The sequence below is a fragment of the Lonchura striata genome, chromosome 7 (genome assembly GCF_046129695.1).
Source record: "Lonchura striata isolate bLonStr1 chromosome 7, bLonStr1.mat, whole genome shotgun sequence".
In the NCBI taxonomy this organism is placed as follows: domain Eukaryota; kingdom Metazoa; phylum Chordata; class Aves; order Passeriformes; family Estrildidae; genus Lonchura; species Lonchura striata.
Window position 1 is genome coordinate 15197974 of NC_134609.1, and position 13827 is coordinate 15211800.

A 13827-nucleotide genomic window follows, 5' to 3' on the forward strand; every position below is an offset into this window, starting at 1 on the left:
CCACCTGACCTCGAGGGTCAGAGTCTCAGATTACAGTAGTTACATAAGCTCCCATGGGAAAAGCATGGAAAAGCAAAATCTTCAATGCAGATTCTGGGCTAAGACTGGCTGAGGGACTAGGAGAACATGCAGCATGTCTTCAAGCAGCTCAAAAACCCACATCTGCAAAATCTGGCTTCTTCAAGAGGGCCAGTGTGCCCAGGGAAAATGAAACAAGAAGCTGTGCTCCACTCTCTAACTCAGGCATTCCCCAGTACATCTGTGCTGAAAAGGTGCTCTTAGCTATCAGGGAAGAATCCAAATTATACTGTAAACAGACCCCTATCCACTGGATTTTTATCTTTATCACCTCCCAAAGGCTGAGATCAAAAGCCCTGCTTTGAATATTCAGGGCTCAAATATGCAGCCAGGTTGCAGTGGCTGTCACTGGGGTCACTGAGCTGTGGTAACTGACTCTGCAGGGGCTCCCTGCTTGCAGCTGAAGGGGAATAACATTGTACTGGCTTCAGTGGTGATGGAAGGAACCTTCACTTACAGCTGGGGTGTGGGGACAGTGTAAACCATTCAGTTATGATGACTGCAGTGATGGAGGTCACTTGGTAAGCAGCGGCTGCTCAGCTGCATCTGCCCCTGGGCTCACTGTAGCAGGTTAGGGCAGTGTGGTTGTGGGGACCTTTCTCTTCTGTGCTGTGAGTCCACCAAGCCATGGAATACAACCAGGGTCTCCATAGTCATAACACTGACACCACTTATTCCACTGAATTTTAAATCATTTGTCCCAAGCTACTGTTCCTCTCCAGATTCTTTTGCATAAAGAAACACACTCTTTATATTAATATAATAAAATATTCAGACTGGGCAAAAGACTTAATGAAAGTTAAGATATCTCAGCTATTGCCCACACAAGAACAACAAAATTACAGACATTACCATTTTATGCAGTTGTAAATTCAAATGAATGTCACTACCACTGGTAAAATCACTCTGGATTTACATTTGTATGGATTGCAAAAGGACTCTGGATTGTTGGTTTTCCTGACTTCTGTTTCATGTACTCAGTCAAAAACATAGGTTTGCTGCCAAACTTTCTAAGAAGTGTTTAAAAAATAAAATATGTTCACAATGTACAAATAAATTACAAATGAGGGCTGGATTGAAACAATTCCTAAGTCTGCCTGCTCTACTATGAACCTATCCCACAACAACCATTTGTTTCTATACCAAAATCAAGATTAAATGGTTTAAAACCAGCAGAAAATGAAATTGTTATGCCTGGTTTCTTTGTACAGACAGGAAACTACCTAGAAAAAAGACTACCAAAAAGGAGACAAGAATGATTTTTTTAAATGTTTTTGGTTTTAATAATCCAAGGTCATTAAGGCAGATGTGTAGCTTAAGGATGCTGTCGTTATGACATAACTTCTTAAGCACAGTATATGAAAAATCTCGATGTCAATTCATTGCATTAGTTATTGTTCCTGCTTTTCCAGGAAAAGTGAAGCTACAAAGAATTGTATTTGAGACTTGCAGACTTCTTTTAAATGCCAGGGTCACACAGGGTTAACTAATTCTGGGAGATACAATAACTATACTTGCTGTCTCAGAGCTGAGTTCCTCAAACCAAACAAGGAGGCTCAGAAAAGACTCCTTGGACCTGAAACACTGCCTCTTTGTGAGCTTTCATGTTCTATGTCTAAAAGGAAAGTTAGTTTTTTATCTCCAGCTCCTTCTTCAGCCGCTGGGCTTCTATTTCAATGGTGTCATGTGGTACATTTTTTGAAGGATCTAATGAGTGTTTAGAGTGTAAGATTAACATAGGTGTTTGGGGAAGTAACCTGTGGAAGATGTGTAATAATCATAGAATGGGGCAGCAGTTGCCCTGAAGGTCACGGCTGTTCCAACACCTACTGAATCTTGACTTTGCTATCCTTATTAGAGTCTAGGATGTGGAACTTCCCATTGCCATCTAAGTCAGCTGTTTTCTCTTGTCAAAGGTCTGCAGGGGGTAACAAAAAATGCACCTGAGTGAACTGGGAGTTACTCGGATATTTTTCAGATAGGAGAGCTGTGTGAAAAGGTGTCAGGGATATCTCGATTCTTGTTTCTGGTTCTGTGTGGCAGAATGTGCTCCTGTAATGTGAGACTGGCACTGTGGAACCAAGGTGTCAAGATGGACAGCTTTCTGAGGCAAACACTTTATTTACCTCCAATTACTTATCTCCAGAAGAGCAGTAACTGAAGGACTAGAGAGTTCAGGCCAACACAAATATAAAAGACCGAAAAAAATGTTCCTGCTTTCAAAGCTTCACCTCCTGGGGGTTTCTGGATCTGAAAACTGGCAAAATGATCCAATAACAAGGAAAATAATATGAAGAAGGCCATTTAAAGAAAATACCAGAAAATGGAATTAGGTGGTTTGGGAAACTAAAAATAACTGTACTATTTTATTTAGGTAGTTATTTTTAAAATGTGGTAAAGAAATGGATTTTGGTCAACTCATTTTTTTTTCCTTAATTTGTTATTGGTCAAGTAGCAAACCAAAACCTAAACATTTGCTTTGTTATACTCCAGAAATCTGGATTTAATTTTCTTTTCTACCACAGTCATTTTGTGAGACCTGGGGCAAATCACTTTGCCCGTTGTGCTTTAGATTCCAATTAAAAGCAAAAACATCATTCTCATGTCAAGACAAAAAATATTTTAAGATGGTTACATATTACTGCAGTGGGAATACAGACATTTCTTAGACACCAGACTATTAATGTAATTTTGAAAGTGGAGTCTATTCTTTGTTTGAAATATCACTAAGGGAGCTGGAGTTGAGCTTCTCTAATCAAGGCTGAATTTTGCACAGTAGTAATTTTAAATGACAAGGACCTCATGCAAATTAGTTAATCAGTTTGTCCTAATGGATATTTAGACAGTAGGTTTTGGGTCTAAGTGTGTCGAATTAAGTTCCAAGACAAGGAATTTACAGGTGAAGAGCAATGAGTTTGAAGGAAGTGATGGTTTGTATTTTGAGCAGAGGATGGAAAACAAATGGTACCAAGTGTGAAACATAATTATGATGCTGGTAACACATTCATAGGTATTTAATTTTAAAGCCCCAAAGTCAATGCACTTTAGACATGCATTTGTGTGATCGAGGATTTCATTAGCATAACTTGTCACACTGAAATACATGAAACCATGTTTTTATCCATATAGAGTCATGCATTTCTTTCACTTCTAGAGGATCTGTTTTACGGTGAAGAAATCACCTTGGCTTGTTTGCTCTCTAAGTTCAGTGTTTGCAGCAGTATCACTGCTACATCATCTATTCCCAGAGAGCCAGAATTTGTTGAATAAATTCTTATCTAACATGCTCCATTTTTTCAGTTGGATCTCATTTTTCTTCTCTTTTTATATTCCTTACCAATATACTTTGATTTCCTCCCCTTCCCCATTCTTTTTTGTTGGTTTGTTTTTTGTAATTCCAACTTTGTCCCAGTAGTTACTAAAGAAGGGGGAAAGTGAAAACATGCAGGAAAAATGAAAACTGCTGAGCTGTCTCTAAATTTTTGGGTGGTGCAATGGCTGGTCAAGGTCACAGAACAAAGATCTGTCCATAAATAACGTGAAAGTTTTGGTTTGTACTGGCCTGTCCTGAACCCTGTGCTGCTTTGTTTTGATTTCACTTTTGAGTGCCAGTTAGATTGAATACAATGATAATCCCATGAGAATGCATAAAAATCACACTGTTGGAGGATCTAGAGTGTGCTGTACTTGGCATTGAATCCCATAGTGTTTAAAGAGACTTTGAGAAACAATATGTGACACCAAGAGGTGTCACATATTTAAACTGAAAGGCTAAAAACACATGGTTTCTGTCACTGAAAACTGGGAAACAGCTGTGCTGTTATGAGGCATTCCTCTTTCATCTTTTTTGTTTGTAAAATATTTGTCATATATTTTTACTGCAGTTCCAGTCCAATATACATATTAGGAAAATCATACAATGGGAATCAGTTTTATAGCCACACCATAAAAAACTTTTGGCAGCTGATAGTATTTAAAGGGACAGTGATTAACACTGCAGAAGCAGAAGAATTCTTCCCATCACTTGGAGTCTTCAGCTGGGAACAGACTGTGAGCCTTGAAAATCTGAAGTCCACTCTGTCCCTGTGTGTGGGAGCCCCTGGGTCACATTGTGATTTGGTCTATGTGCATGGACAGTTTAAGTCTTTACCATCCCATGAGGTGTTGGGGAACCCTGGAAACCCACACAGATTGAAAGCAGGCTTCTTCAGAAAGCAATTCAGAACATCAAGGAGAGGTTTGTCACTGGAACACCTGCAGGACCTACAGCTAGATTCTCCCAGGTAGATTCTCCCTTTTCATGCACAACAGGCACATTCAGGAGCCAGGGATCTGCGAATCTTAATGTTCCCATAAGCATTTTGAAAACATTACTCCTATTTTTCACATAGAGCAAAACAAATAGCACACATAGCAAAACAAATCCAGAGCTGGTACCTTGGTACAGAACAAAGAGATGTGTAATACCCTACCTGTTCTGGGGGCATTTCACCAGGTAATGCTTCACTGTTAAAGAAAAGAAAAAAAGAAAGAAAATGTGGCTTCATACCAGCATAGTTTATGAATTTCAAATGAGCACTGCAGACAGACCTGTGTTGCTGAGAGGGTGGAGTTGCCAGGCTGTTACACTGGGAGAGCAGATGATAGTCACCATACATTGTATTGTGCTTTAAAATGCAGTCAGACTTGAAGACATAGCTAGTCTTGGGAGAGGGGAATGTATGAAACAACACCAAAAATCTGCTGTGGAAATGCTGGGCAACACACATTCCAGTGGTCAGCCCAGCCAAAAGACAGCTTGCTAAGGAAAAGCGCAGCAGGCCAGTAATTTTACTTTGAAGACTTTTATTTCCCTTGTGGTGCCTGTATTTATTTCCAGAAGCCTGAAATAAACTGTTCACCCACAGGAGGCATGGCTATTCCTAATGTAAGTCAGACTGTGGCCACAGGCATAAAGAGATCCCTTCTGGGATTAGATCAGAGGTCCAGTCCAGCCACCATCCTGTCTCTGACAGCTGTGTGTGTGAGCTGCGTAAATCCTTCTTCATATTCCTTTGAGTCAGTAGTGCTGAGCAAGGGCAGCTGCCCCCACTGCAGCCTTTTAGGAGCCAGTGTTATTAAAATGCTCTTTTGTGGCTTTCTGGCTTCTATGCCTCTCTTAAAGGACAGACTCTGGCTCTCCTGGTCAACCTACTGCCAATTTATATCTCAGAAGGATGAGAAAGTGCATCCCTGGGTCATGATGTGAAGTTGAATGCAACACAGACATGCCCCTCCCTTCCCATTCTCTGTTCTTTAAAGGACCATGAAAAGCAGACACCAGGGCACTCACATGACTCTGCCCCTAACTATAGGAAAGTTTTCTTATTTGGACTTAGCTATACAGCTCCCAGGAGGTGAATTTTGGTCCTAAGGAAATGGGTGCTGAGAGCACCAGGAGCTGGGACTAACACAGGACAAGGTTTAGGCCAGTCAAGGCAATGCTTCCATCTACTTGTCTGGCCTTTTTAAAATGTATAGGAGGACAGTAGCCCAATCCTTCAGGACTAAGGGAATGCTCATGTACAACGCTGACACATTTTTGAGCATGCAAATATTCAGATATTTGGGTAGCAAAGAAAGGTTTCAGCATCTCATAAGAACCTGCTTTTTCTCTTTTGTAAATCCTTGTTCTATATTGTATATTAATATTTAGCTGCTGTTGGTTCAATGTAAAAAGACCTTTCCTTCAAGTTGCTTGTATGCTCACAGTAGTAGATTGACAAAACCAAGCAAATTCTAACCCAATGTCTGCTAAAGAAAAACTGAGATATATCAGTCTAGCGCTTGTGGCTTCAGGGTGACTCACCATGACCAACATACTTAAGTGTGAGTACTCCCTTAGCACAAAACCTTTGTCATCACTTAACAGGGTAAGAAAAATAACATCGATCTTGCTCCTTCCTCTTGGCAAGCAGAGTTGTTGGGTTCAGTTAGAATCAGAGTTGCTCTGCTAAGTGCACAACCAGGAAGATGGAGCCACAGTCTGAAATGTGTTTGTGGTCAGGCAAGGGCTTCTCTATACATCTATTTCTGGCTTACATGTCCTCACTTGTGTATCTGAGTCACTCACTCCTTCGTGGGATCTCTGTAGGCTGCAGAGGCAGCAAATTCATTATTCTCTCCTGTCATTAACAGCAACTCACTAACCAGACTCCTCCTGAAAGTTTCTGTTCAGAGGTGGTCCTCACACTCTCCTCTGACATGGTGGCTGCTAAGTGTGCTGGTATCTCATCCTTGTAGCTTGTGTGCGGTCTCCAAATAAACCACTTTTAAACTGAGATGAAAGTAGAGCCTGCACTGGTTACTCCACAGATCTGAAATAGCACTTCTGTTTACAATAACACTGCTTTGATGCAGCTTCTTTGAGAAACCCTCTCTGAGGCCAAGAATGACACAGTAACCCTTGATCTTGAAATATTATTATGGAAAGACAGATTTGAAAGTTGAAATGATGCTTTAGTTTCATAAAATACTGCGAGATAGTGCTAATAAAAGCCCTCAAATTCCCAACAATATAGACAGCTACTCAAGAAAGGAGAATAAAATAGAACAGAGTTAAGATTGCTTTGAAACCCCTCTACACATTTAGAGAAACATGGCTCATGCAAAATTTTAGCTTCTGGTCAGAATGCAACTCAATGGTTTGGCACTTGGTCTCCTCTAAAAGAAGTTCCAACTACTTTCAATTTATGTTTGTGCAAAGGTAGAAGATTTTTGAAAAGTCCAAAGCAAATTTAGTTTTATTTCCTCGCTATTTAAAGGGAAGAAAATGCCTATGTTCTAATTTGACTGGCAGAAATTTCCTCTTCCTACCAATTTTATTTAAAATTACAATCAAGCCAAGGAAATGTTTATTTTTCCTGCTTTCTCTGCACTCCTCTCCCTCTGTTCCCCTTTCTGGCAAGGACTTTGCAGTCATCAAGAGTGGTATTTCACTCACCTGTGGATCTCCTCTTGTTCAGAAGGGACTGACAGAGAATGACAAGTGTGAAAAGGAGGACACTGACGATTCCTATGGAGCACACAAACACTGCATACACGTACAGATCTGAAACCCAAGCACAGATAATGGTCAGTGCTGCAGCTGATGCTTCATGATGATGGGACAGGAAAAAGTTACACCTACAAGATGTAAACAGACTCTGGTCCAATAGATTTAGGGTAACAGTTCAGAAGTAGTTTAACCCTCTTGAAACTTTCCTATAGTATTCTGCTTAGTTTGAAATTTGGTTGAAGTCTGCATAAATGCAAATAGGCGTAACTGCACTTCAGAGTTGTGACTTTCAGAAGCAAACAAAGGACTGGTTTGGGGTTTGGGGATTTTTGAGCAACAACTCAAAACCCAAAAGGACTTCAGCTGAGTTATTTCCCAGCTCAAACAGCTATACTTTTTTTTTTTTTTTTTTTTTTTTTTTTTGGTTACAAAAGGAAAAAACAAGCACTAAAACAAGAAAAGTGGCAGTGGGGAGAGTGCTGAGTGGCTGGGGAAGAAGGAAGAAATTCTGCAATTGCTTCTTCTGCTGGCAGCACTGGCTTGAAATTTTTGTAAGATTATTTTTTTCTTTTGCAAACTACAGCCTTAGTCTCTCCTCATGGCTTTAATTCAGGTCTTGTAACATATTTCCAGTGGTTATTTTCCCATTGCCCATAACAAATATACAAGAAACTGAAGCTGGACTCTTCTAGTCTCTTTTGTCCAGCACTTCTTGTATCTTGTGGGACGATTTCTCAGGCAAGGCTGGGTTTGCACAGGAACTAGCAAAGTTGGTCCTGATTTAGGACACTTTAGTTGTCCTGTCCATTGGACTAAACTAACATCATGTATAAACACAGTAGCAGTTAGATGTATCTTTACCTTCAAAAAACTTCCAAGCTTCATGATTTTTCTTGAAAGTTGGAAGATCAGAAGATTTTGTCAAAATCACTGAAAAAAACCAAACAAGATATGACAAAAACTGAAAAATGTGTGACAAAGAAGTTTGAACCTCTTGAAGTAAATGTATTCTGCCTTAGACTTCAGTGTCCCAAGATCTTGCTTTGTCTAATTGTCTTTTGATGAAACAGTTCAGAATTGTCACAGAATTTTCCTCTCTGTTTCAGAAGGCTGGATGACTGCCAATATCATAACAGCTGTACAGCCTAGAACCAGAATCCAAATGCTCTGACTGCTGAAATGTTGCTCAAAACCCTCTCTGCTCTCCTCCACCAGATTATGTATGCTGATATTTTTTATGACATCACTTAGGCCAATTCCATGACTTTTCTTTCTCTAGCAATCACTGCAATGAAATGGGAGTCTGATAATGTCCTCTAGATTGCCAGTGAGGTCTGAACCTCCAAAAGAGCTTCATGTGGCAAATCACTAGAGAACAAGTATCTTACTGGCAAAGGAATTCATTACTGAGTGCCCTGCAGGGATGTGAAGGGTGGGGTTAGATCAACGGATATACAACTTTCAGGATTGATGAAATCTCTTCAGTTTTGATGGGAAGCTCATCCTGAATATTTTAACAAATTACTCATTTTTACATGAAAGCATCACATGTGTAGATTTTTGGCAAGTATTTCAGGATAACTTCCCAGAGAAAAGGGCTTTTGTTCATTTTGAGAAAAAAATAAACTTGCATTCCTGCATCTTGCAACATTTTTACTGTTAGAAAATGCCACATGTAACTAAGAAGTCAGACTTTCTTCTATGGTAAATTCTGGTAAATAAGCTTCCCAACAAGACAGATTGTTGTGATCATCTACTTGTTTTTGTTGTCCATGCCAATAGGATTATACATGGACTGCCTAATTTTCTATGTTTGTCCTTCCACAAGTAGTCTCTTCTCTTGGACTACTACATCATTTAGAACATATATTGCTCTTCCTAAGAGATGTGCAGTATCATGAGGGATTGCCTGATTGTAAGTGATGGTTTTGGGGTGCTGAATACTGTTCTGAGAAAGATACTGATTACTTTGAGTTTTCTGATAGGAAGGGAGTAGAAGAACCATTTTTCTGATTTTTTTTTTTCCTGATAAACTTGGTTTTTGTGTATTCTCAACTATAATTAACTTGGTTTTAGGCTGACATTGATGACACAAGCCCAGGAAGAGAAGCCTTTAATGAGAATATGGGGGAAGGAGAAAAAGTTGACCTTATCATAGACATTGTGTGGCTGGATTAGGAGGCACTTCTTGGCAACACTGGCACATGGATTTTTCTTGGTTTTACTAAAAATATTTACTAACAATATCCTTCTTATAAATGCTTTCCAATGTCTTGTATTCACAACACTGAAAGGGACAAACTGCAACAGTTCAAATTTCTGGTGGACCTTCTGAAAACACTACAGTTGCTGTAGTTGACATGAGCGCAGGAACACAAAACTGTAACAACTCCATCTCCAAGGCTTCTTTTCCAAAAAATGCATTTTTCCCCTAAAGTAGAAGCCAGATATGTAATTAAAATTTAAATGTCATCATTATATGGTAAGGAATTGTAGCCTGTAACTCAATTGTTTTTCTGTAAGTCCAATATGTATATTTGTACAAATCTATGTGTTGCGACAAAATGTGTTTGCAACTTATTAATGGCCTATGCAAGTTTGCACAAGCAAACTTGCTGGAAAATAACAAAATCTGAATTTAAATGAATAGCAGTAGATACTACAGATCCAGCTGTCAACTTGATTCAAGAGCAAGTTACATTTTGAAGAAGCAGAATTATCCTTTTCCCCCTGGAAATCTGCATCTTGCAGAGCAACCTCCTCTTTCTGTGTGAATATTTTTTTTTTTTTAAAGGGACTGTTCTATTTCTGCCTCTGCTTGATGTGCAAAGTTTTAAGAAATTTGTCTGGTTCTTTAGTATAAAGATGCTATTTTGAATTTGGGCATAACTGCAGACACATTACTGGAACAAAATGTTAGGCACCACAGCAATTGTGATGCGGTGGAACACTGCTACCTTATTTGAAAAAGCACCAGCAGTATAACTTAAGTATCCAAATGCTTCAGGCAATTTGTATTGCTCCTTTTGTTGCATCCTGGGTCTAACTGCAATATAAGTAAATCCCTTTGCAATAAAAAGTGTAACTGATCATAATATAAAACACAAAATGCATTTGGAATAAAATTTCCTTGAAAAGCCCAAGTGTTACTTTTGGGAAAACTGGAAACTTTATCAGTACTTGGAAAAGCGTTACCTTCCCTCTTAAGCACAGCAAGTACTGTACACTCAGGGTGCATTAGCCAAATGCTAGCAAAGGTGGTCGGTCCTTTGTTTCCAGTCAAGAGGCTTTAAGTGGTAAAACAGTTGCTATGACATTTAAAGATATACAGTATTTCAGATATCTTTTGGTATCTTTAATCTAGATTTAGAGTTAGAATAAATAGGCTTTTAAGGGGCCAGGGTGTTTGCGGTGTTTGCCTCATATCCCCACAGGGTGTCAAAACCTTTCTGCAGGCTGGCCAGCCTTCCTCCCTTGTCTCAGGTTTCCTGCTCTGCTTTGGGTCACTTGAAGTGGAGAGCGGCAATACAGCTGAGCACAGTGTGAAAATGATGAAATAATGAGATCGCAAATCCCTATTCTGATTATATATTCATGACTCATACTAGAAATCTGGGGGAAAATATTATGTAAGGACTGGACTGAACAATTATGGATTTCCTTTTTTTCAGTAATTTCATTGATCTGAACTCCATAGTTTAGCTCTGAAAAGTAATGAGAGGTTTCAGTGTTATAATTAGCAATATTCCAAGAAGCTATGAAAGATGTGGAGTGTGTCTTTGTGAGGAGGAGTATGACAGGTGGGGTGACAATATTTTATATTGCTTTTTCTTCTGCTTTTTCTTCTTCTTCTTTTTCTTACTTGGAACATGCCATTCCATCTCCAAGAACTCCTGATAAATCCATATATTTCTACTACAGGCATTTAGGAGCTTACATCATTCAGTGAATGAGAAAACACTCAACACTGCTTTCTGGCCTTATCTTTAAAGTTGTCCCTGTGAGAAACCAACTTTTCTTTTCATAGAGACACAAGCAGAGGGGGTAATTTGCCAGCTAGCACTGATGGCACAGCTGCTGAGCAAAACCACCTTTTCAAAGGAATCTGTTCTCGAAATCCAACTTCACCCATCTCTGAGAGTGGTGGCTTAAGAATTGAGCTCATACATCCCAAAGAGATAGCTTGTCTTCAACTTGGTTCAACTTGTTGCTGGGCATTTTATCCAGAGTTCAACACCAGCAGGCTGGCCATTGCTCTTCTAGCTCTGCTTTCTGACTGCAAGTGGTATAAACAATAGCACTGAAGTGATAGTAAAAGTGCTACTTATCAACTGGTGCTAGACTAGAACTAGGACCAAGGGAAACACTAAGAGAGAGGCAAAACGTAAGTTGACTATTAGGTTTTCTTCTCCTATCCACAGATTACATTCAAAAATAATCTAAATTCAAATGTCTTATGGGTGAATTTACAAGAAAAAATGGGGATCACAGGACAAGAAGAAATTATGGACTTGAAATCAGTAATCTCTCACCTCTTATTTCAGTAGCTGCTGTACCATTTGACCATGCTGTCCACTTATTTCTGTGTTTGCCAATTTCCTGCACTTTGCATATATAATGTCCTTGATCTGTTTGCTGGAGGCTTAAAATAAGAAATTTGTACATAGTTCCACGTTTCTCTTTAAGAAGATGAAGTCTTTGCTTGTGAAAATGATGAGTATAATTTCCATAATACTGGACAGACCCAAACTTTGTCATTTTGATCATCAGATGCTCCTGGGTTGGTGATGCAGCAAAGACCCACCGCACAGCCAGCAAATTGTCTGTCTTTCTCTTTTGAGAAACGTGGCAGTAAAGGGTAGCATTATCCCCCTCAGAGTATTGCACTGTTGGTCCAGGAGAGACTGTCACATTTAAAGCCTCACAAACATCTGTAAGGAAAGAAAAACTGGTGAGAATCCTCCATACTGGCACAACAGTGCCATAATCTGTCCCAGCATGCAAGCCCAGAGCAGGTAAACTGACAGCATCTCTTTAGTGTGCAGTAATTGAATGACCTTGTAGAACCTGACATCATCTGCCTCTCTGTGAATGTTAAGGATGGGGTGAGGCCCTCCTCCTGTGAGTCTGCCCCAGCATTTTTTCTGTCACTAATCAATAACCTAGAGATGACATGGAGACCTTGTCACAGGACCAACTTCACGTAAACTTTTATCGGTCTTTTACAGTTTTGGAAACTGTTTCATGACCAGCTCTTCTGACAGCTTGCATCTTTCTTAGGACTTCCAGGCTAAATGCTTTCAATAACCAGTTTATGCTCATTTGTTCCTGTGCCAGCTTTAAGCTTAAAATAGCATTTTCTTCTCTAGAGCTTACTTCCTGACTCCATATACAGAGCAATTATCTGGCCTCAGCCTTTGCTTTGTTGAGCTAAAGAAGACAAGCTCTGTTAGTCTCCTCTAGTAAAGTAGTGTCTTCCCTATTCACCCTAACAGCCCTTCTCTGCATTGGTTGTAGTTTAAATTTTGGGGTTGATTGTAATTAATTTTTTTTTTTAATGCAATTGACTGCAGTTACAGGCAGTGTCTGGAAAAAAATTCTCCATTGTCCTGTGGAATACTCGAGTACTTCTCAGATTTGACTGATATACCAGGCAAGGTATATCCCAGAATTATCTTGTCCTTTTTCATATGTGATTTTATGTCAGGTGACAAATAAATAGCATAATTGTTTTTTTTCCCTTCTTCGTCATTTGCAGTTCAGTCACCAGCATATCAAAGAAATTCTTACTAATCCCCAAGTATGTGATTTTGCTGTACTAACTTCTGCTCCACTTCTGTTACCCCATCCTCAATTTTTCCTACCTGCTGTCCTCTTCTTATGTTTATTTGATAAAGTCGGCATTTCAATGTGCATGCTTCTGTCTACTTCTTTTAGACATCATTTGTGCAGACCTTACATCATACTGTTCCCTAGATTATCACTGCAAGACCACTAAATTCTCTATAGTCTACAGTTCCTCATGTCCTCTCTTTTAAGTAATGTTGTCCTTGTCATAATCAAATGGTCATCTCAAACCTGGGTTAAATTCAGACTAGTTTTTCTACAAATTCAAGTTCATCTGACAGTATTTGCATGGCAAAATATGGCATGAGATCATACTGGGATAAATTGTTATTCCATTGTTCCATTCATTTATGATTCTTTTCTAAAATGTTCTTCATCCTAAACCATCACTTACACCAGTTCTTTGTCTCTCTTGCTTTACTTCTAATAATAGCCAGTATAGGTGAAGGCTGAAAAAAGTGTCCAGAGCTCTTTCCTAGAGGAAGATTTCCTTTTCCTGACCTAACTGACTTACACTGGACTGATTTTCTGAGGCATGGGAATCAACACTCATTTTATTTCCTTCCAAATGCACATTAAGAAAGTCCTGATTAGTCATATCAGAGAGTGATCTATTTCTGACCAATGCTGTACTGTGGCAATGTGCTCCCTAAATGACTTGTGATGTGTAACCCACCTGTGTGAGGGCATCCACTAGACAGAGAACCACATTCCAGCAGTGAGCAAGCACTCCCTGCAATGCAATCTGCAAAGCATGAAATGTCCTCTAAACTGTGAACTTCCTGCTATGTGAATACTGTATTGTACTCAAATACTAATGAGAATTGCAACTCTGGGAGGATGATTTTTTCATTTCTGGACACTTT

General features: G+C 39.4%; 1 protein-coding gene across 1 annotated transcript in view; it reads right to left on the reverse strand.

Annotated features, from left to right (window-relative positions):
• VSTM4 (V-set and transmembrane domain containing 4) overlaps positions 1 to 13827 on the reverse strand; it is a 29982-nt gene that overhangs the window by 12167 nt on the left and 3988 nt on the right. Inside the window, exons 2-5 of the mRNA XM_021539241.3 lie at positions 11647 to 12045; positions 7976 to 8044; positions 7061 to 7168; positions 4551 to 4584 (exon numbers count right to left, since the gene is read on the reverse strand). Of these exons, the coding sequence (XP_021394916.1) occupies positions 4551 to 4584; positions 7061 to 7168; positions 7976 to 8044; positions 11647 to 12045 (610 nt within the window). The remainder of the gene's footprint in view (positions 1 to 4550; positions 4585 to 7060; positions 7169 to 7975; positions 8045 to 11646; positions 12046 to 13827) is intronic.